The sequence below is a fragment of the Tribolium castaneum genome, chromosome 1 (genome assembly GCF_031307605.1).
Source record: "Tribolium castaneum strain GA2 chromosome 1, icTriCast1.1, whole genome shotgun sequence".
In the NCBI taxonomy this organism is placed as follows: Eukaryota; Metazoa; Arthropoda; class Insecta; order Coleoptera; family Tenebrionidae; genus Tribolium; species Tribolium castaneum.
The window spans coordinates 33130639-33150335 of record NC_087394.1 but is presented as its reverse complement, the minus strand read 5'-3'; the positions used below and the strand labels follow the sequence as shown (position 1 = coordinate 33150335).

General features: G+C 36.7%; 3 protein-coding genes across 8 annotated transcripts; all 3 read left to right on the top strand.

The window, feature by feature from the left end:
• The first annotated feature begins 293 nt into the window (after positions 1-293).
• On the top strand, positions 294-1733 carry LOC135267214 (uncharacterized). 4 transcript variants are annotated; one of them, XR_010335582.1, is made up of 3 exons: positions 294-826; positions 879-963; positions 1018-1733. XR_010335582.1 is itself a non-coding variant. In XM_064359267.1 (3 exons), exons 1-3 carry the CDS (start codon positions 562-564, stop codon positions 1672-1674), a joined length of 1014 nt encoding a protein of 337 aa, XP_064215337.1. In that variant the 5' UTR covers positions 294-561; the 3' UTR covers positions 1675-1733. The 4 variants fall into 4 exon arrangements, 2 of the variants coding, with proteins under 2 accessions (XP_064215337.1, XP_064215333.1); XM_064359267.1 differs by having other exon boundaries at positions 872-963; XR_010335581.1 differs by having other exon boundaries at positions 879-1733.
• Positions 1734-2927: 1194 nt separating this feature from the next.
• On the top strand, positions 2928-15489 carry Pxn (Peroxidasin). 2 transcript variants are annotated; one of them, XM_963477.4, is made up of 7 exons: positions 2928-3259; positions 8998-9213; positions 9263-9334; positions 9384-9613; positions 9666-9971; positions 10032-10304; positions 12405-15489. In XM_963477.4, exons 1-7 carry the CDS (start codon positions 3084-3086, stop codon positions 15296-15298), a joined length of 4167 nt encoding a protein of 1388 aa, XP_968570.1. In that variant the 5' UTR covers positions 2928-3083; the 3' UTR covers positions 15299-15489. The 2 variants fall into 2 exon arrangements, with proteins under 2 accessions (XP_968570.1, XP_015833184.1); XM_015977698.2 differs by lacking the exons at positions 2928-3259; positions 8998-9213; positions 9263-9334 and having other exon boundaries at positions 9473-9613; positions 9656-9971.
• Positions 15490-16117: 628 nt separating this feature from the next.
• On the top strand, positions 16118-19661 carry LOC103314831 (uncharacterized). 2 transcript variants are annotated; one of them, XM_064359858.1, is made up of 5 exons: positions 16120-16905; positions 17036-17242; positions 17290-17556; positions 18127-18469; positions 18516-19661. In XM_064359858.1, the coding sequence occupies exons 1-5, from the start codon at positions 16314-16316 to the stop codon at positions 18967-18969; spliced, it is 1863 nt and encodes a 620-aa protein (XP_064215928.1). In that variant the 5' UTR covers positions 16120-16313; the 3' UTR covers positions 18970-19661. The 2 variants fall into 2 exon arrangements, with proteins under 2 accessions (XP_064215929.1, XP_064215928.1); XM_064359859.1 differs by lacking the exon at positions 18516-19661 and having other exon boundaries at positions 16118-16905; positions 18116-18174.
• The last annotated feature ends 36 nt before the right edge of the window (positions 19662-19697 follow it).

The following is a 19697-nucleotide window of genomic DNA, read 5'->3' as shown; positions in this document are numbered from 1 at the left end:
TTTATTCGAGTATTTTTTGTCTGAACCTTTTTTTATTTAAAAAAATAATTTGGCAAATGCGATGTTGTCATTTCATAGCTTTGAAAGAGTTAAAAGTAAGATAACAGGCTAGATTCAAAAAATAAATAGAAATTTTTATGTTGAGTGAAGGGTGTCCCAGTTTAAACTTTCTTTTTTTAACATCTAAATTTTTAACAACGAAGACAATTTTCATATTTTACAGTGGCGACAAAGAAAATAGAAATTTACATAAAATAAATAGTAATTTTTGTATTAAGTGCGCGAAATGAGTGTTTTTTTAATGGCGCCTGAGAATGTTATTTTAGTCGAGACCGCCAGGTCGAGACCTAAAAGACATTCGAAGGCGCCATTAAAACATGAATTTCGCCACGAAATACAAACAACGTTTTTTCTACAGCCTCCAGATGAAGAAAAAAGTAACAGAAATTAGTTGGAACAAAATGGTCTGATAAATCGAGTTGCTTGCATGGTTACGATGATAAATAAAAGTGATAGTTGCGAAAAATTTGTCACAATAGGTATTTTTGTTGAAGAAGTGTGATGGATTTTAGCAGCGAAAACGAAATAGATGCAATTGCAAGCGCGGCAGTGTCGAATCTTTTGCCTGCTAAATCAAGACCGCAGTACGAAAAAACGTATCTTCAGTTTCGGCAGTGGTGTTCTATGAAAAAGATTGATCAAGTAACGGAAAATGTTTTGTTGGCGTATTTGGAAGAAAAGTCTACCACCTTAAAGCCACCAACACTCTGGGCCCTTTATGCGATGTTGAAAGCCACCTTAAACGTTAAAGAGAATATCGATACACGTAAGTTTCCGAAGTTAGTGCCCTACCTGAAAAGCAAAAGCGTAGGTTACAGAAGCAAGAAGTCGCAAATTTTAGACAAAGAAGACATTAGCAAGTTTATTAATGAAGCAGATGACAAGATATATTTACTGATGAAGGTAAACTTATCATATTAGTGTAATACAAATCAAAACAACTCGTTTTATTTATAGACTGTGCTAATTTTGGGTATATCGGGAGCCCTTCGACGTGAAGAATTAGTTAAAATGAAGCTAACTGACATAGAAGATAAACAGTCTGTCTTAATTGTGAAGGTGCCTGATACAAAAACCCACTGCGAACGAATATTTACTGTTTCAAATTTAGAAAATATAGAAATTGTCAGAAAATATAGAGCTTTGCGGCCTCCACGGGCGACTAGTGACCGTTTATTTTTAAAGTATACCAACGGAAAATGTGTGAATCAAAATGTTGGAATTAACAAAATCGGAGAGATACCAAGTTTGATTGCAAAGTGGCTTAACAAAGACGAACCTAAAAAATATACTGGTCACTGCTTCAGAAGAAGCTCTGCCACTCTTTTGGCGAATGCTGGAGGTGATCTAATTTCAATTAAACGTCATGGGGGCTGGAGAAGCAGCACAGTGGCAGAAAGTTACATCGAGGACTCTTTGAATAATAAAATTGAAATTGCCAATAAAATTCAACCTTCTTCCTCCACAGAAGAAAACAAAATCACTCAACCTTCTACATCGGCTTCTTTTAATGGCGAAAATAACTTTCATTTACAAGCGTCTTCACTCAGGCCTCTGGGGATAAACGGGGGCACGTTTTCGTCATGCACATTTAATTTTCATATGTCAAAGTAAATATCTATTATTATTGTTTTGTAATATTGTTCTGTATAATTATAAAACCTTTAAAACTACCTCTCATTATCGATCCGTCTCTTCATTTCGGTTGCTGTTGATGTCTTTTCGTGTTACTAAAATTGTAACAGAAATAAGTTGGAACAAAATGATCTGAAAAATCGAGTTGCCTGCACAGTTAAAAAATATTATTTTTTCACTGTGAAACCGTGAAAAAATAATATTTTTTCACAGTGAAAAAACGTCAAACTTCGCGCATAGGTAACCATGCATAAATGTCACGATTTTTTGACGGCTGTAGAAAAAAGAAATTTTGGCTTGTGATTATAATTTTGATTTTAAGATTTTTTTGTAATTCTTATTCGTCCACAATATCGTCATCCTTGACCTCTTTCATAAAAGATGTAACTTTTAAACGTAAAATTTTGCATTTGTAAAGGTCGTAATCAATAAAAAGAGTAAATATAGCAGCCAATTATAGCTTTAACTTTTTGATTAAATGAGAACGTAGGTATTTATGAGTATAATTAAACAAACTGGACGAAGCTGAGCTGAGTTTTATTTTAGACAGCTTTCGCGCTGTTTCTTTACAACTTAACTTAAACACTTTTTGTACTAACTGCATAAGAACTAATAAAGCGTAACAATAGTTTGTTATAGTAATATACCTAATGTAAAAAATGACATTTGTAATAAAACCAATGGAGCTGTCCTCTGTCTTTTAACATTCTGTAAACAGAGATATACAGAGAGTTGTCAGTTTGGACTTTTGGAAAAAAATGAGTGGCATTCTTGAGCTCCTTTTGTAAAAAAATAAGTTTGATCAAAACCGCATCCAGTTATCAAATGAATTTTCTGTAAAATAAATTATTTCTGTTTTTGCTGAAACGACAACTTTAGTTAGTCGCAAACAGAATACCATAGCTAAAAGCGAATTTTCGTTTTTTCCGAAAACTTTTAGTTTCACTTCCTATTTCCATAGAACAAAATCATTAGTCCTTTTCGTTTTATACAGATACAAAATTAATTTTTGAAATAAAAAATAATATTTTGCCTAAGACGATCTTCCACCTTTTTGATCCAAAATGTAAAATAATTAAAAAATTTTTGTGACATTTTGCTAATTTTTTCGATAACGAAACAAATATAGTTTCCAGCACCATCCCCTTTTTTCCGCCCAACACCTCCGCGGAAAAAATCCAATCCTGCTGCTGGCTCCTGTCCCTCTGCAGGCCACACTACAGCAGGAATACCGTGGTAAATCTGTTCCAAAGCGCGTCCGTACGCTCACGCGTTTCTGGTGTTTAATCGCCAGCAGCCAACAACAACCAGTCTCTCTTGAGACGTTGTGGAGAAAGGATTGTGTTTTATAAATGTGCACATCTGCCGAGTGACGATATTTCTCCACAATGTGGCGATTGTGTTTGATTTTTCTCACACTAGGACTCACCATCATTGACGCACAAAGACGGAATTATTCACAATTCCCTTGCCCTTCGAGATGTGTCTGCTTCAGGAGAACAGTGAGATGCATGCAACTGGAGCTGACCGAAGTCCCAAAAGCACCACTGCCCACAGTCATGCTGTAAGTTGAATAAAATATTTGCTTTTTTTTTGGATGGAAATGAGACGTTAGATCATAGATAAAATTGTAATTGTAGAAATGTGCTACCCACTGGCATGCAAATGCCATTTCAAAAAAAGAAGCACAGTCACGTGCAAAACTTGTTGCAATTGCTCCGCGATTTTTTAAATTCAAGACGACCGTCAAAACAAACAAGGGAGTGTACCTTATTATCTAAAAATATAAATACCTATATATTGATTATTGATAATTGCCTCAGACATGTTTGTTTTTATTTAAAGTGTGTTTAGACTGCAGACATTCATTGATCTCTTGTTAAAAAATGTCTTGCAGCCAACACACAAGGTCAATAAATCATTGGACCAAATCGCCCAAAAAATTAATTCAAAAATAAACTGAAACTCAATTTGTTGACTTTAGCCGGATCATGTGTAATATCTAATAAAAGTTTTCTTATATTAGAGATGAAAAGCATACCGGAATATTTTTAAATGTCTAAAAGCTACCTAAATTCCGATTTTTTCAAAAATGCTTACAAATGTGTACCATGCACATGTGATGAATTTCGAAATACCTCCCAGTTTGTGGCGACTGCAGATTATTTATTCATAAGAAGAGTTTAAAAAGTGAATGCCAGTAACCGCTTTCGTTGTTTTCACATTTTTAAGATAACTTTTTGGTTTTTATCATTGCAAAGCCAAACATTGGGAGACTGTTTGCCAAATACCAAATTCATTGCAAGTGCAAATATTTGGAAATCTATTCGTGATCCTCCATTTTAATGGACTGTATAATATAACATAACTCTTCAGTAATTTCGTGATTTCACTCACTTGCTTTATCTTGTCACTGACACATAAATAAATGCTTCAAATAATTAACTTTCTTCATAATGAACCTAAGGCGTCATGCAAGAATTTCTCGTGTGATGGAAAATTGGAGTTTTTTTACTTTTTTGAGAGAACAATCAGTTATTTTAAAACGGCAAATGGGAATCAATCATAACTGCTTGGCAATAACCGTTTTTTAAACATTCCGATTGCTTATCGAGTTATAAATAAAATAATAGCACAAACACATGTGCGACATAAATCTTGCGTCCGAAAATTATTGGAGAAAAACATGCATCTGCATAATTTTCATTTAAAAAGTAACGGAACTCGAATATTGCAAAACTAGATCCAAGATCGTCTTTCATCATATGACAAAGCAGTTGTTGTTTTACTGATTTTGTTACGAAGCGTATCTTTGGTTTTAATGTCTCTTGTTAAAAAATCGTTCTTAAAATAACGTCTAATTTAAAAATACAACCAGTGTTATTGAAGTTATTGGAAATGGAAAAGATTTAGCTGAAGTACCGAAATAGGCATGACGCTAACAATATTAATAACTGAATCCATTATCACGTTTTTACAACCATAAATGTCTCATCTTGTGATCACATCCATCAACCCATAGACATTACACTTCATTGGGTTCCTGGTAACTTGTGAACTGAAACATGTAGGTAGGTAAGTTATTGTTATTACACCGAATGAATGCGAAATATTTGAATCGCAGCAGCCATGCCTTAATATCACATTTGTTAAACACAATTCACGAAAAAACATTAAAAAGCCCGTTGTATTACTCAATCGGGTATAAAAAGTCAATAAAATGCAGGAAATCTCCGTCATGTGAGAGGATGTACCCAAATAAAATTTATTACCAAAGGCAAGGTTTCCGAGATTGTGGTGTCCCTTATAACTCCACCAACTCTATAATTGTGTTCATTCATATTATAATCTTGCTTAAATTGTATGCTGATCGCCTATTATAAATTCAGGCACAGTGATTTAAAATAATCTTGTTATGATAAGTAAGCAATTGGTAGGCGAGCTGAGGAAAATCACAAAGGTATATTAATGTCAGTAGTTAAGTCCCAGGAGATCTGTCAAATATGTGTCAGGAGTTATAATATCACGACCCATGAATTGAAGATAACCTTTATGAATTCATGGAGCGTAAACTTTGATATATTGTCGTAAATATTTAAGCAGCAGGGTGTGGGCAGGAGACAAAAATTGGAAAAACTCTCAATTAAATTGTCGTTCCATTTGAAGATTCGCCTGTGATGTCATTCCAATATTTTAACAATTAGCTTAATTTTTATTATTTCGTGGTGATAAACAATCGGCCCATAAATTTCGCCATAAAATTAATTTTAACTGGGCTATTATTAAATGCATTGACTTGTTTATAATCTCATGTAATAATTCAATTCAATTTTGGCCCAAGTTTCTTAAACGGGCCCAAATAAGGCAGTGAACGCATAACAAGTGATGGCAACCTCAACGTGATGATTCATTCATTAAATTTGTTTATTTTTTAATAATTTCGACAATTGACTTGGGCTCGAAATTAATTTAGAGTGATGGGTATTGTGGTCAATTAAACTTTTAATATTGAAATTTCAGATAAAATTATCAATTCGGCTCGGTCGGGACATAAAACGCGATTATAGTTGTTATAGATTAGTTTAATCGCTCTAGAAAAATAACTAATTATTAAGTTGTTTATTGATAATTAGGTAGGCAGTCCAGACTTAATTTTCTAATGCTGGACTCCCGTCTGACAGCTAATTATAGAACACTACACCTATACTTAAGGCGAAAATGCGGAATAAATATGTTAATTACTACAATATTATGTAAATATGCGTCAAAGATTCAAAGATAGGTTTTATTCAAATTTTCAAAAATTAGTTACAAAGTAGTTCGAACGTTCTCGATTAATTACTTCTGGTCGGTGGTTAACCGAGCTGAACCATGATATTATTTCATTTTTCTATCAAGAAAATATAACGGTGGTGACTGGAATTACATTGTCATTCATAAATTTAGCACTCGTTTCTTCGTACCTAAAGTTGGTGTTTTTGTGGTCTCTGATGATGGTCAGTAACACATGTGACAAAGATGTGACGTAATATGCTAATAGACTTGAATTTATGTGGGTATCCTAATTACAAAGCAAAACGGAGAGTTTCAAAGTCATAAAAGCACATATTGGAAGCTGCCTTTTCTAGCACCTGACTTGTCTTTTTTTTTACTTGGCATATTTAGCCTTGATTAATATGTGTGCAAAATTGAATTTGATTCGATGGATCAATGAAAAAGATCAAGTAAGGTTAATGGGTGCAGGAGACTGCACTTTTATAATAGTTATTTATGGTGTCAAGATCTGTATATGCTATAATTTTCCGTAGCAGATAACAAGTTTAAAAATTTACTATTAATTAAATAATGCGTAAACTATTGGATAAGTTAGAGCAACAACAAGAATAATTCAAGTGTGTGCAAAGTCCTTTAATCCCCTCAAATAAAGCAGTGCTAAAAATGTGTTTACTGCTCAAGATAAAAATATCTCGAGACTACGATCAAATAATCTCTGTTTAAATCATCGATCAATGGTCTCGGAACGTGTATACAAAAGTCACTTAACATTTATTTATCAAGTTATTTCATTGTTTTATAACTGGTGAGCTTTTAGCGAATTCTTTTACATTTGGCTCAGGTGTATTAACCTTTTTGCGGAAATGTAAAACTATATGTAGCTGCTAATTAGTCAGCAAAATAATAATTCACAATAAACTTCGTGCAACCTTCGAGAAATGTGAACAATAAAAACTCTGGAATTGAAATACAGCGAAAGGCAACACAACATTAAAATTGATGAGGAAAACAACACAACAATAGTGACTACCATAAACATCTCCTGTTTGGTCCAGTTACCTTAAAAAATCAACTAATTATGAAAAACAACACTATTACAGTGAAACCTCTTAATAACGGACACCGCTGTGAAATTAATTGTTATTAGGAGGTGTCCATTAAGGGAGGTTTCACTGTAATTTATTAATAAAAAATAGACCAGTTTAAAAATATTTCTAATAGTTTAATATTTAGAAGTACAAAAAACAGAATAAAAAATACGCGTAAAGGAACAAGTTTTATTAAATAATCATCGATATTTTGTATTCATCTCGCAGACGGGTCGTGATGGAAGTCAATCGTGCAAACAAGATTTATTTTCGGCTTTCTTAACAACCAATGATGATGAAAGAAAACTCGCTTTTATTGTTTGCTCAACACCGACACGTGAAGAAGGTCTAATAAGATAAATGTTACCGGCAGAGGAAAGTTGATTTCAATATGTTCAAAGATACTGCTTGAACTCCGACTATTCCGACAAGTTGATTTGAAGACGAAAGAATAATATTTTAATAGGAAATCAAAATAATGCTTTTTTTATTGAGAAGCTGTGGACTAATCAAGTTTTTTTAAAGCTTATTGTGTTGGGTTTATTAGATTTATTGTAATCTTTTCAAATATGATTTTGATCGAAGTCAAACAAAGATATTCAACCAAATGAGGACAAATACTAGATTTAAAACTTGGTTAAAAAAATGTACGACTGTGGTGGATTCCAATTATTTAACGTAAACAATTCGGCAAAATAAAAAGTTCTTATTAGACTAGTTTTTTTCTAACATCTGAATCCCATGTGTGTGATTCGTGTCAAGTGGAAGTCGCAATCAACAGCTGAATGTGACAATATCGGAAAATATCTACAATCTTTTAATGAAGTTATAAACATACAATGCGTCACTCATTATTATTATTCCCTATCTGAGAAAACGTGCCTATATTGCTCAGTCCATGTAATTATATTCTCCATTGGAAAGCACTTGAATCGAAGCAATAAAAGAGTCTAAATTTATTACACCATAATTTTAATCTAGTGTATTAATCTAAGAAATGTATATCTTACAGCATGGCTAGGAATAAAAACCGTAATAAATCATCAAAGCGATGAACCATCTAACATCTAATTACAACTACATCGGGCAATCCTAAATCGAAGCGGAAATGATAAGCGGCCAAATCACCAAACGTCGATAACATGGGACACAATTTTATTCAAATGACTGTCTAATAAAGGTGTGTCAATATTGTTAAGTTGATCAACTTCACCGGATGTGATTCTTATTTAAAGTACACCATGGAGAATGCATTAGTATCTGGTTTATATTTTTAGTTTACCAATAACGCTTTGAACAGGCACATACATCACAGCGAATCTTTACCAGGCCATAAATCTATTTCATTTAACAACTGATTGCGTTATCTTATTGTATTAATTAAAATTTTATTAATATCAATATGACATGCTTCTGTAACTGGACCAAGTCTTCATCGAAGAGGAACAATTTTTTCTACAACCATTTTTATCAAGAAACAAGAAATAAATACAAATAAATCTTTTTTTTTGTTGTTAATTGTCTTGTGTCGAGTGAATTCTTGTTTATTACTTTTATAGAAAAATAAATGAGCAAATGTCAAATGTGATCTGAAATGTCAACAACTAGTAGTAGAAAAAATACAGTATGCAATAAAAATGAAAGCTATGCAGAAAGAAAGTAAAGTTGGTCTTCAGAGCAGATATTTATAACTCAACCTAAACGATTGTGTAACTTTTCCAATTTTTTCCTTGAAATATGTAAATATACAAAGCACACGAAAATAGTAAGTTGAATCAATCACCGCTTCAAAAATTATATTTAGAGGCAACTATCCACACTGCCTATCAACAAGGTAATGAAAGTGCTGAAACCAAACAAACAAAGCACTGCTAGTTGGTCATTTGGGCGAAAATGAAACTAGGAAAAGATTTCCAAGTTCTAAAATTGAATTTTTCAGAGACCTGCGTTTTAACAAGATTAGAGACATCGTTCCTGGCAGTTTTAAAGGCCATAAGGCCCTTCGTTCTCTACTACTTAATAACAACTCGCTGAAAAGTCTGAAAAATGGGATTTTCACCGGTCTTGTGCAACTTCGACACTTGTATCTTTACAAAAATCGGATAAAGTATATCGAAGATGAAGTCTTTCACGGACTACCTAAACTAGAACATTTGTAAGTACACCCTGTAGATACGACTCTCGACTTTTTTTTTTGGTTTTAGATACTTGCACAATAACGAGCTGGAAGAATTCAAAAGCGGAACTTTTTCGAACATTCCGCAGCTGGACAGACTGTAAACCAACACACAGTCCATGATTAAATGAACAAAATATGTTTTTTAGCTTCCTTTACAACAACCACATAAGTCATATCCCAGCAGGAGCTTTCCAGAACCTCCCAAAACTCACTCGTTTACGTCTGGACCAAAACGCCCTAGTCTGCGATTGTCGAATCGCCTGGTTCGCAAAAATGCTAAACGACAACACAATTCACGTCGCTGCTAATTGTCGGTACCCCCATGAAATGTACGGGAAGCCCCTCAAAGGGATGACCACGCGCGATTTTCATTGTAGTTAGTTGAGCGAAACAATTTAAAAAACGTAAGTAAAATTAGAACGTTTTAGAAGCGCCAGAGATCATGGAGGGCCCACAAGACGTTGAAATCTCGTGGGGAAGCACCGCTGTTTTCACTTGCAGGGTGACAGGCGACCCCAAGCCGTCCATTTATTGGATGCGTGACGACAAAGAGATTGAGATGAATAACGACAAGTATGACATTATGGACAACGGCTCGTTGGTGATCAAACACACTGATGAGAGCGATAGCGGGCATTATGAGTGTATGGCTAAGAATGAGGACGGTGAGGTCAAGTCTAGACCTGCGAGGATGATTCTGGTACGGCCAGATCAACAGTTCCGGGGGGGAAATGGTAACAACTTTCTTGGAAATATTTTTGAGGCGTGACTGGAATTTATGGTTGTTTTTGTAGGTAGTCCGGTGTTTCTTGTAACTCCAGTCAGTGTTACAACGAGTGAGTCAGACCCTTCGGTTAGTTTACATTGCAAGGCTTTTGGTAATCCACATCCTACCATAACATGGTCTCGGAATGGGATACAACTGACGACATCTCAGAGACATTTTATCGATGAAGATGGGACTTTGGTAATTCGACCAGTTAAAGCAAGTGACCATGGTACTTACCGGTGCGATGCTACCAATTCCAATGGGAGGATAAGCTCAGAAGCGGATGTGATAGTAAATGGTGAGAGTAGTTGATAAATTGCAGTTTATTACACAAGTAAAGAAAAGTTGTTTATTATCTGCTAGCACTTGAAATTATCTATTTTTTCGTCTAACCCGGAGCCGCACTGGGGAACGGTTCCGGCTACAGAGGCGTTTAAAGTTTTATACTAACAAAAATCATTACTCAAAAACTAAAAGTCGTAGAGCAATGCGGTTTGTTCCATTGAATTTAGCGGCTCATTTTTCGTATTGTACCAAATTTTCATGAGATTTAAAATTTTCAATTTTTTTGCTCAAATTTCCTGAGAGGTACCTTCAAAGAAATGAAAAAAAAAATTTTTTAACTCACTCCAGCAAATTTTTATGGACTTCTATAGTCTTAACAACCCACAAAAGTTGTGAAAAGTCCACAAAAAGTCCATATGTTCGATTTTTTGATGTTTGATTTTTTCAATTTTCGTCGCAGTTTTTGTCGATTTTGGGTACCCGGAACATTTGTCGAGCAATAGCTCCGGAACTATTAGAGATAACCCTATGAAGTTTATTATCGTTGGAAAGCTCTTTGAATTATCTATTTTTTTCAAAAAAAATATTGTTCTCCGACTAATAGTTTTCGAGCAAATTGGAGACAAATGCAAAATTTGGTAAAATTTAAAAAAATTCATAACTAAAAAACTATTGGGAATTTGGCAATTTTCTCGGTGCCAATCGATTCCCCGGATCATTTTACATAGGTCAGGATCAAAACAGTTCCATTTTTTTGAATAGTTTAGCTGTAAATGAGAAAATTAAAAAAAATTAAAAAAAGTTAACACCCCCCCCCCTTAGAAATCGGTCAATTTTAAAGTGTCTCAAAATCAAATACAACCGATTCTATCTTATGGATTTTGATGTGCTCTTTCCGATGGAAAAAAGCGTTTTCTCCTAGCTCTTTTAGTTTGGCCGTAATCGGCATTTTAAAATTGAAAAATTTTTTGCGAGATATCACCTTGAGTCCTATGCCATTTTGTAGAGTTTTTTATTCCGGTTATCCTCAATTTTTCCGTTTCTCGATATCTTTAATAGTTTCGCCGTAATTGGCGATTGAAAATTGAAAAAAAGTGAAAATGGAAACCTTTTGTTGCGTTTTTCTCGGAAACTGTAAGACTTAGAGCAACGAACAAAAAATCATCTGATAGCGCTTAATTTTATCTATTTTTTCGTTTAAACCCGGAGCCGCTCCGGGCAACGGTTCCGGCTACAGAGGCGATCAAAGTTTTTCACTAAAAAAATTCATAAAAAAAAAATAAAAGTCGTAGAGCATTGCGGTTTGTTCCATTTAATTCTACTGCTCATTTTACATATTATATGAATTTTTCACAAGGATCGAAAATTTTAAATTTTTTGCCTAAATTAAGGGTAGCCATTTGTCATAGTGAAAAATTTTATTCATTAAAAAAATTCATAACTCAAAAACTAAAAGTCGTAGAGCAATGCGGTTTGTTTTATTGAATTCAGCGGTTCATTTTCTATATTATACCTACTTTTCACGAGATTTAAAATTTTCATTTTTTTCTCTCAAATTTCCTGAGTACACTTACCTTCAAAGAGGTGGAAAAAAAATATTTTTTTTAAACTCACTCCAGTAAATTTTTATGGACTTCTACATGTCTTAACAACCCACAAAAGTTGTTAAAAGTCCACGAAAACTCCATATATTCGATTTTTTGATGTTTGATTTTTTCAATTTTCGTCGCAAATTTTGTCGATTTTGGGTACCTGAAACATTTCTCGAGCAATATCTCCGGAACTATTAGAGATAACCCCATGAAGTGTATTATCGTTGGAAAGCTCTTTAAATTATCTATTTATTTCAAAAAAAATTATTGTTGTCCGACTTATAGTTTTCGAGAAAATGCAAATAAAAGCAAAAATGGGTAAAATTTTAAAAAATTCATAACTGAAAAACTATTGGGAATTTGGCATTTTCCTCGAAGCCAATCGATTCCCTGGATCATTTTACTTAGGCTTGGACCAAAATAGTTCCACATTTTCGAATAGTTTTGCCGTAATTGAGATAATAATAATAATAATAAAAATTTGCGAATGTTTCTTATTATATCAAACAAACATGTTGCAGTCGCCCCAGTCTTCACCGTCCACCCCCAAAACACCGAAACCACCCCCGGCTCCACCATCAAACTCGAATGCTTCGCTGTCGGCTCCCCCCCACCCGAAATCACCTGGTTCAAAGACGACCTGGAAGTCCGCTCCGACGGCCGCCTTTCCATCTCCCCAGACGGAAGCTCCCTACAAATCCACAACGCCAAAGAAACCGACTCAGGCCTCTACATATGCGAAGCCCGCAACCACCTCGGCTTCCGCGAAGTCAGCGCCAAAGTCAAAGTCACCCCACTCGCCCGCAAACCGCCAAAATTCATATACAAACCCTACAACATCGAAGCCCTGGTCGGAAGCACCATTGAATTACCCTGTAAAGCAGACGGCGATCCCACACCCGGAATCCAATGGCAGAAAGATGGGGCTAGTTTGCAGCGAACTGGACGAACCAAAGTCTCACTGATTGGGAACTTGTACATCTATGGAGTTGTTCCAGACGACCAAGGACGCTATGAATGTGCTGCCATTAACGATTTTGGTCGAAGTACGGCTTCCTGTTATGTCACAGTTAAGGAAAACCAGAACCCGACTGATTTCGGTATTGGGGACAAGTTTGTCAAAATCGCCTTTGACGAAGCTTCCCATGAAGTGGACAAGGCCATTAACAAGACCATTGATAATTTGTTTCACAACAAGGGACCACATTCTTCCGCCGATTTGTTCCGACTTGTTCGTTTCCCAGACGCCCCAGCGCGTGAATTAGCACGGGCTGCCGAAGTCTACGAACGCACTTTAGTCAACATTCGTAAACACGTCGAACGTGGGATGACAATGAACGCCAGTTCCAATTTCAACTACCGGGAGATTCTCTCCCCTGATCACTTGAACCTAGTGGCGGAATTGTCCGGTTGTATGACCCACAGACTGGCCCGCAATTGCTCAGACATGTGTTTCCACTCAAAATACCGTACCATTGATGGTACTTGCAACAACTTGCAGCACCCCATGTGGGGGGCGTCCCTGACCGGCTTCCGCCGAATATTAAAGCCAATCTACGAGAATGGTTTCAGTACCCCAGTTGGTTGGAACAAAGGGGTTAAATATTACGGGTTCCCCAAGCCCAGCTCCCGGTTGGTTTCAACCACGCTGATCGCCACCAAGCGAACGACCCCTGACGGGGAAATCACCCACATGGTCATGCAATGGGGGCAGTTCCTCGACCATGATTTAGACCATGCCATACCATCGGTAAGTTCCGAAAGCTGGGACGGAATCGATTGTAAGAAATCGTGCGATTACGCCGCCCCTTGCTACCCCATGGACGTCCCCCCCAACGACCCCCGGGTCACCAACCGACGCTGCATCGATTTCATCCGATCTTCGGCGATTTGTGGCTCGGGCATGACGTCCGTCTTCTTCGACAACATCCAACACCGGGAGCAAATCAACCAACTGACTTCGTACATTGACGCCTCCCAAGTGTACGGTTTTTCCGAAGAGTTGGCCCGAGATTTGCGCGACTTGAACAGTGACGGTGGCCGGCTCCGTGAAGGCCCCATTTTCCCCAACCGCAAACCCCTGTTACCCTACGCCGGGAACCAGGGGGTTGACTGCCGCAGAAACTTGTCCGAAAGCACGATCAATTGCTTCGTCGCTGGTGATATTCGCGCAAATGAGCAAGCTGGCCTTATCGCCATGCATACGCTATGGATGCGGGAGCACAACCGAGTGGCCCGTGAGTTGAAACAACTCAACCCGCAGTGGAACAGTGATACGGTCTACCACGAGTCCCGCAAAATCATAGGTGCGGCCATGCAACACCTAACTTACCAGCACTGGCTCAGGTTTATAATAGGCGAGGAAGGGATGCAACTTTTGGGCGAATATAAGGGTTACGACCCGACTGTTAACCCCAGCATTTCCAATGTTTTTGCAACGGCGGCGCTCCGGTTCGGGCACACGCTCATTAACCCGGTCCTGCACCGCCTGGACTGGGACTTTAAACCGATCCGTGAAGGCCACTTGCCGCTCCACAAGGCATTTTTCTCCCCCTGGCGCATTGTGGACGAGGGTGGCATTGACCCCTTATTAAGGGGGCTATTCACGGTCCCAGCCAAGATCAAAAAACCCGACGAGAATTTAAACACCGCTCTCACGGAACAACTCTTCGAGACGGCACATGCCGTAGCTTTGGACCTTGCAGCTATGAACATCCACCGGTCCAGAGACCACGCAATCCCCGGCTATATCGAGTTCCGCAAATTCTGCAACATGACCCAAGTTGATAGTTTCGAGGACCTGACGGGCGAAATCACAGATCGTTCCGTTTTGCGCAAGTTGCAGGATTTGTACGGGCATCCGGGGAACATCGATGTGTGGGTCGGGGGTGTGCTGGAGGACCCGGTGAAAGGGGGCCGTGTCGGGCCGCTTTTCCGGTGTCTTTTAATCGAGCAGTTTAGGAGGTTGAGGGACGGGGATCGGTTTTATTACGAGAACCCGTCCGTTTTTAAGCCGGAACAGTTGGTTCAAATCAAGCAGTATTCCCTGAGTCGGGTCTTGTGCGATAATGGGGATAATATCACCCGGGTTTCCAAAAACGCGTTTGTTTTGCCTGAGTTGCAAGGGGGGTTCAGTCAATGTGAGGAGATACCGAGGGTTGATTTGAGTGTGTGGTCGGAGTGTTGTAGCGATTGTCGGTATTCGGGTCAGTTGAATACTATTAGTAGGTTGAATGCCAGGAATAGGCGGCATTTGGATGAAGGGTTTGCGAATTCGACGCTGAAGGACGGGTATTTTGAGGAGAATCGAAAGTTGAAGAAGAGGATTGTTAGGATGGAGAAGGATTTGACTAGTATGAAGGATACGATACAGGAGTTGGAGAGAGTTATTAGGAAGTTGGAGAGGGAGAATTAAGTGAGAATATTTTTAGTAATCGCTGCCATCGTTTCGCTGTTAAGTCTAGAGTTAATTTTTAGCACTGTACTGCCAGGTTTACTTAAATTTCACCTAAATTTACGCATTTATTTTCTTGTGATAAACTAACAATACGTACCTACCTAATCGAATTGTTGTAAAAATACATAAATAAAAAATAAATTAAGAAATATTTTTATTTCTTCCCCAATAGTGAATCCGCTGACCTTATCACGTTACCAAGAAAATAGCGACTTTTAATAAAATAAAATTTCTTGAATTCTAATGCATATAGTCAGGCTTGTAAAGTTTTTATTTAGGTTGAACTTATTATCAATAATAGTTATTATTATTATTGACATTTTGTACATTTTTTTAATTTATTTTGAATGTCTTGCTATAAACAGTAGCAGATAAAGATGCCATAAAGGTAAGTGCATTTTATTTTTTTGTTATTTATCGCCAAGTGAGAAAAGTTTGTGTTTTCTTCCGTATTTTGTTTCATAAACCAAAAGATCCTTATCCATATTTCTTGATAGGAACCCCCTAAACCTCAGACCTCTCTTGGTTTTTATTTTACTGAACAAATAAGTAATTTTGAGCTTTGATCTGTGATTTGAATTAGAGCAACCCCTAAACATAATGTACATTGCTGGTTGCATCTTACAGTCGTAAAATGTAACGTAATATTCGTACTGCGACTCCTTTCCTTGCAGCCCCCCAGGACATACATAACTTAAAAAAATATGCAAACATGCGGGGGGTAGATGCCCTTGCTGGCGCAAATTTTGAATTGCAAATTTTTCGATCGAAAGACCACTCAGTAGTCGGCACACTTGACCGAATAGGAATTCGCGTTCGAAACAACAAGTGTTTATTTTAACCTCACTTGTAGTGTTATGTGTGCCACTGTGTAAAATCAGTAAAAACCAAAACCAAATATTCTTAACTCTTGCAAAACGCTCACTGATAACGTTCTTAAGCATAATGAGTTATTAATTCCCTTTACGCAACCATGAGTATGCAATTAAAACTACTCGACCACATCCAGCTAAACAACCATGTTTATGCAAACTTTGCCTGTGATTATTCGGAAGATGGAAAAATCTTCCTCTTGTTGGAGAATGGAGTGTGTATCTTGACCCTGAAGGGTTCGGTTGAAAACGTATTCCCAAAGTTTTCCTTCAAGAAGGATCTGATTACGTTATCAGATGCCAACATTTGTGAAAATTTGGACATAGATTTGTCTTCTTTTTTGAATGATTTGACTCGACATAACTTATATGAAGCGATTTTGGATGTGGGTTTATCAGGAGATGGTGTCAATACCACACCTACGCCCCCAAGACCCGTTCAGGCAATGTGGTCTCCAAGGGGGGTTGTGGAGAAGACCGAAGGTGCTCTGGCTATTCTAACAAACCTCAACAATATTGAAGTATACGTTGAAGTCATCGATGAGAACGAAATCAGCAGTTTTATTCGGGTCGCGAATTTTTCCAAAGATGTTACAGACTATTACAGGCGGAGTTGGAAGAAAGTTGAAACGCCTAATGCAGATAATATTTTGGATGAACTGAAGAGGAGGGTCGACCTGGTCGCACCCACGGGTAAGATAAGCAATTTTTTTAATAACTGTTTAATGAGACTTCGTTAAAAAATAAACTACAACTAACTAAATAAAAAATTAAATTTGCTCCGAAAATTACGAACTTGTTTTTGTCATTTTCTAACTTGCAGCTTTTACATGGAGCCATGTGATACTTAAGGACAGAAAAGCGTGTTGTATTTTATTTGTCGGTCATAGAGATGGTGCTATCACAGCTTGGCGATTCGTAGAACGCAAAGCTAGTGAAATCTACGAATCGAGGTTGCAATTTTTAGAAAGATACAACACAAAATTGGGTAAAATTACAGCATTGCATTGGTTTTGCCGGAAATCGGATGGTAATTAAATAAATAATTAAGAATTAAATTGAGACAATTCATTCCAGCTGGCGGTTTATCACTTGGTGATGTTAATGGTCACATAGGCGCACTTTCTGTTTCAAAACTGTCCACAGATAAAATCAAGTTTAGCGATGAGGTGGTTTTTAATTCTGAAAGTGACTTAAAAGTGGACAAATTAAGTATCGTCAACTACCAGAATATAACGTACATGATTGCAGTAAAGCAGAATTTTTTTCAAATTTATGCGATTAATTGTTACGGGGAGGTTTTTGGAGGGAAGCTGATACAAGTTGGCAACTTGTACATCACCGGTAAGTGAACAAATAGTTTTGTAATGAAATAATTTTAGACCTAAATTCCCTACTTTTTCTCCTTCAAAAATACGTTTCTAACTTTAAAAATTCTAAACAAAGAAAGAAGAATCTAATTTTAAAATAAAGGAAACAGTTAAAACGCTGTAGAGGGAATGGTGCTCAATTTATTACCAATTATTTCTTTCTTGCACCAGAGTATTCAATTGTGCCAGGATTTATTTTACGTCTTTTTCAGTAAAACCTCGATTATCCGCGTCAGTATTATTTAAGCAAATAATATTATAATTTTTTGAAAATTTTTAATTCACGTGCATTATTGCCACGACAGAATTAAACGATTTTTTCTTCAAAAACAATGTTGTTGATTAGTTGTATTTTTGAAAAAAAATTGGTAATAAATTTTGATGGAATTTAAGATGATGGTTTGGTGGAAATTTTGGCTCTTCATCAAATAAAATAATTCATAATAATAGATAGCACAAATATTGATTTATTCATTCATAATCATAATGCACCGGATAATCAAGGTAATATTTTTTCTTTTTGTTTTTACTAGTAACATTATAGGGGTCCTACATTATGAAAAGAACGTCTTGCTGGTTCTTAGTTTATGCGGCCAATTAAAACAAATAGAATTATCAGTGGTTGATAACGAAGTTTGTGTTACGGAAAAAATAATTCAGCTAAACATCGACACCAATAAATACCGAACTCATGGATTCCTATTCTCACCGAATAAAGTTTTCCTCGGTATACTTGCATATCCTTGCCAAATAAAAGACATAAGTCGGGGAAAAAACTTCGTCAACTTTTTTGTATTCGGTAACAAATCCAAAGACCCCTTCCAGACTTTAATGAATATTCGCGCGCCCAGTATTAGGGATTATTGGGACTGTTTTGAAACGTTAAGGTGAGTTTTGCTTTTTATTTTCGCAACAAAAAAATGAATATTTTAGAGTAAATTGTTTGCAAGAAAAAGTCTTTCCTTGGAAAGGCATCGATCGTAATTTAAATTACGACACTTTACCGTTATTAAAGTTAAAAATACTGCGCTGGATTGCCAAATTATCGGAAAAAATATATCCAATGATTTCACGAGTTGAAGAATATCATATCAAAGCGTACGTTTTGTTGAATTACGCTGTCGATATTAAATTAGCAGTGCAACGAATGACAAAATTGTTGAATATTTATTTCTCCGAAAAAAAACTCTCACTGTTTCAAATGCAAAGCTTGGACTTGCTTAATTTCTTTTTGAAAGAAATGGTGGTCAAAGACGTACTAACTAAGGCAAATTTGGGCGAAACATTCATTGATGAAATCTTCAACGTTGTTAAGATAGCCAACGAACTGCAATACCCACCAATGCCTCAGTGTCTATGGTGTGGAGAAAATATCCTTTTTTTTTAATTACAATGTGTGGGATAGTTAATACGAAAAAAACCTTAATTATCACACAGATCATAGGTTCGTCTTGTGTACCTTTTCACGCTGATAGCAGATGTGCCATCTCCCTAATGCCCCTAAACCTCACCCCTGGCTACAAGTGTCCGTTTTGTAAATGTGTGGTAAGCAAGGAAATCGACAAGGAGTACTACCCCATTTTTTGCCCCTACTGTGATATCCCCATGAAACGCCGCTGTTTCGATCGAAAGTACAAAAAAAGCACAGATGATGCAAGCGAAACAACCAAACTTGAAGACATCATCACTTCAGAATGTAGCAGCGATTGCCTCCAAGAAAACATCCATTTCAGCGACATTGAAGAAAACACCGTTGATTATATCGTGCTAACTGACAGCGAAGACGAGAAAGAAGACTCAGTTAAGGAACTCTATTCGAAAATTTTGAAACTTTCAGTTAATACACCTGAAGAGTTCGACCAATCCGCCTCATTGTCTAACACAAAGAAAGGGCAGGAGTTGGATCAAGGTGAGAAACAAACCGAGGCTGAAGACGTGGACGACGAGGAAGAGGACGAGCAAATTGAAGAAGAGGGTGAAGACCCAGCTGATGAAAATTACGATGGCAATGCAGATGAGGATTGAGATTTTTGTAATTGAAAATATTGGTAAGGTAATAAATTTTAACGATGGTTAAAACTCGAGTAACTTCTATTGTACAAAAATACAAACTTT

Coding starts and splice junctions, on each gene's coding strand:
- LOC135267214 (XM_064359263.1), top strand. CDS start 562: ATGGATTTTAGCAGCGAAAACGAAATAGATGCAATTGCAAGCGCGGCA. Junction 964..1,017: donor AGATATATTTACTGATGAAG/GTAAACTTATCA, acceptor TTTTATTTATAG/ACTGTGCTAATTTTGGGTAT.
- Pxn (XM_963477.4), top strand. CDS start 3,084: ATGTGGCGATTGTGTTTGATTTTTCTCACACTAGGACTCACCATCATT. Junction 3,260..8,997: donor CCACTGCCCACAGTCATGCT/GTAAGTTGAATA, acceptor TGAATTTTTCAG/AGACCTGCGTTTTAACAAGA. Junction 9,214..9,262: donor CTACCTAAACTAGAACATTT/GTAAGTACACCC, acceptor TTTTGGTTTTAG/ATACTTGCACAATAACGAGC.
- LOC103314831 (XM_064359858.1), top strand. CDS start 16,314: ATGAGTATGCAATTAAAACTACTCGACCACATCCAGCTAAACAACCAT. Junction 16,906..17,035: donor CGACCTGGTCGCACCCACGG/GTAAGATAAGCA, acceptor TCTAACTTGCAG/CTTTTACATGGAGCCATGTG. Junction 17,243..17,289: donor GTTTTGCCGGAAATCGGATG/GTAATTAAATAA, acceptor AATTCATTCCAG/CTGGCGGTTTATCACTTGGT.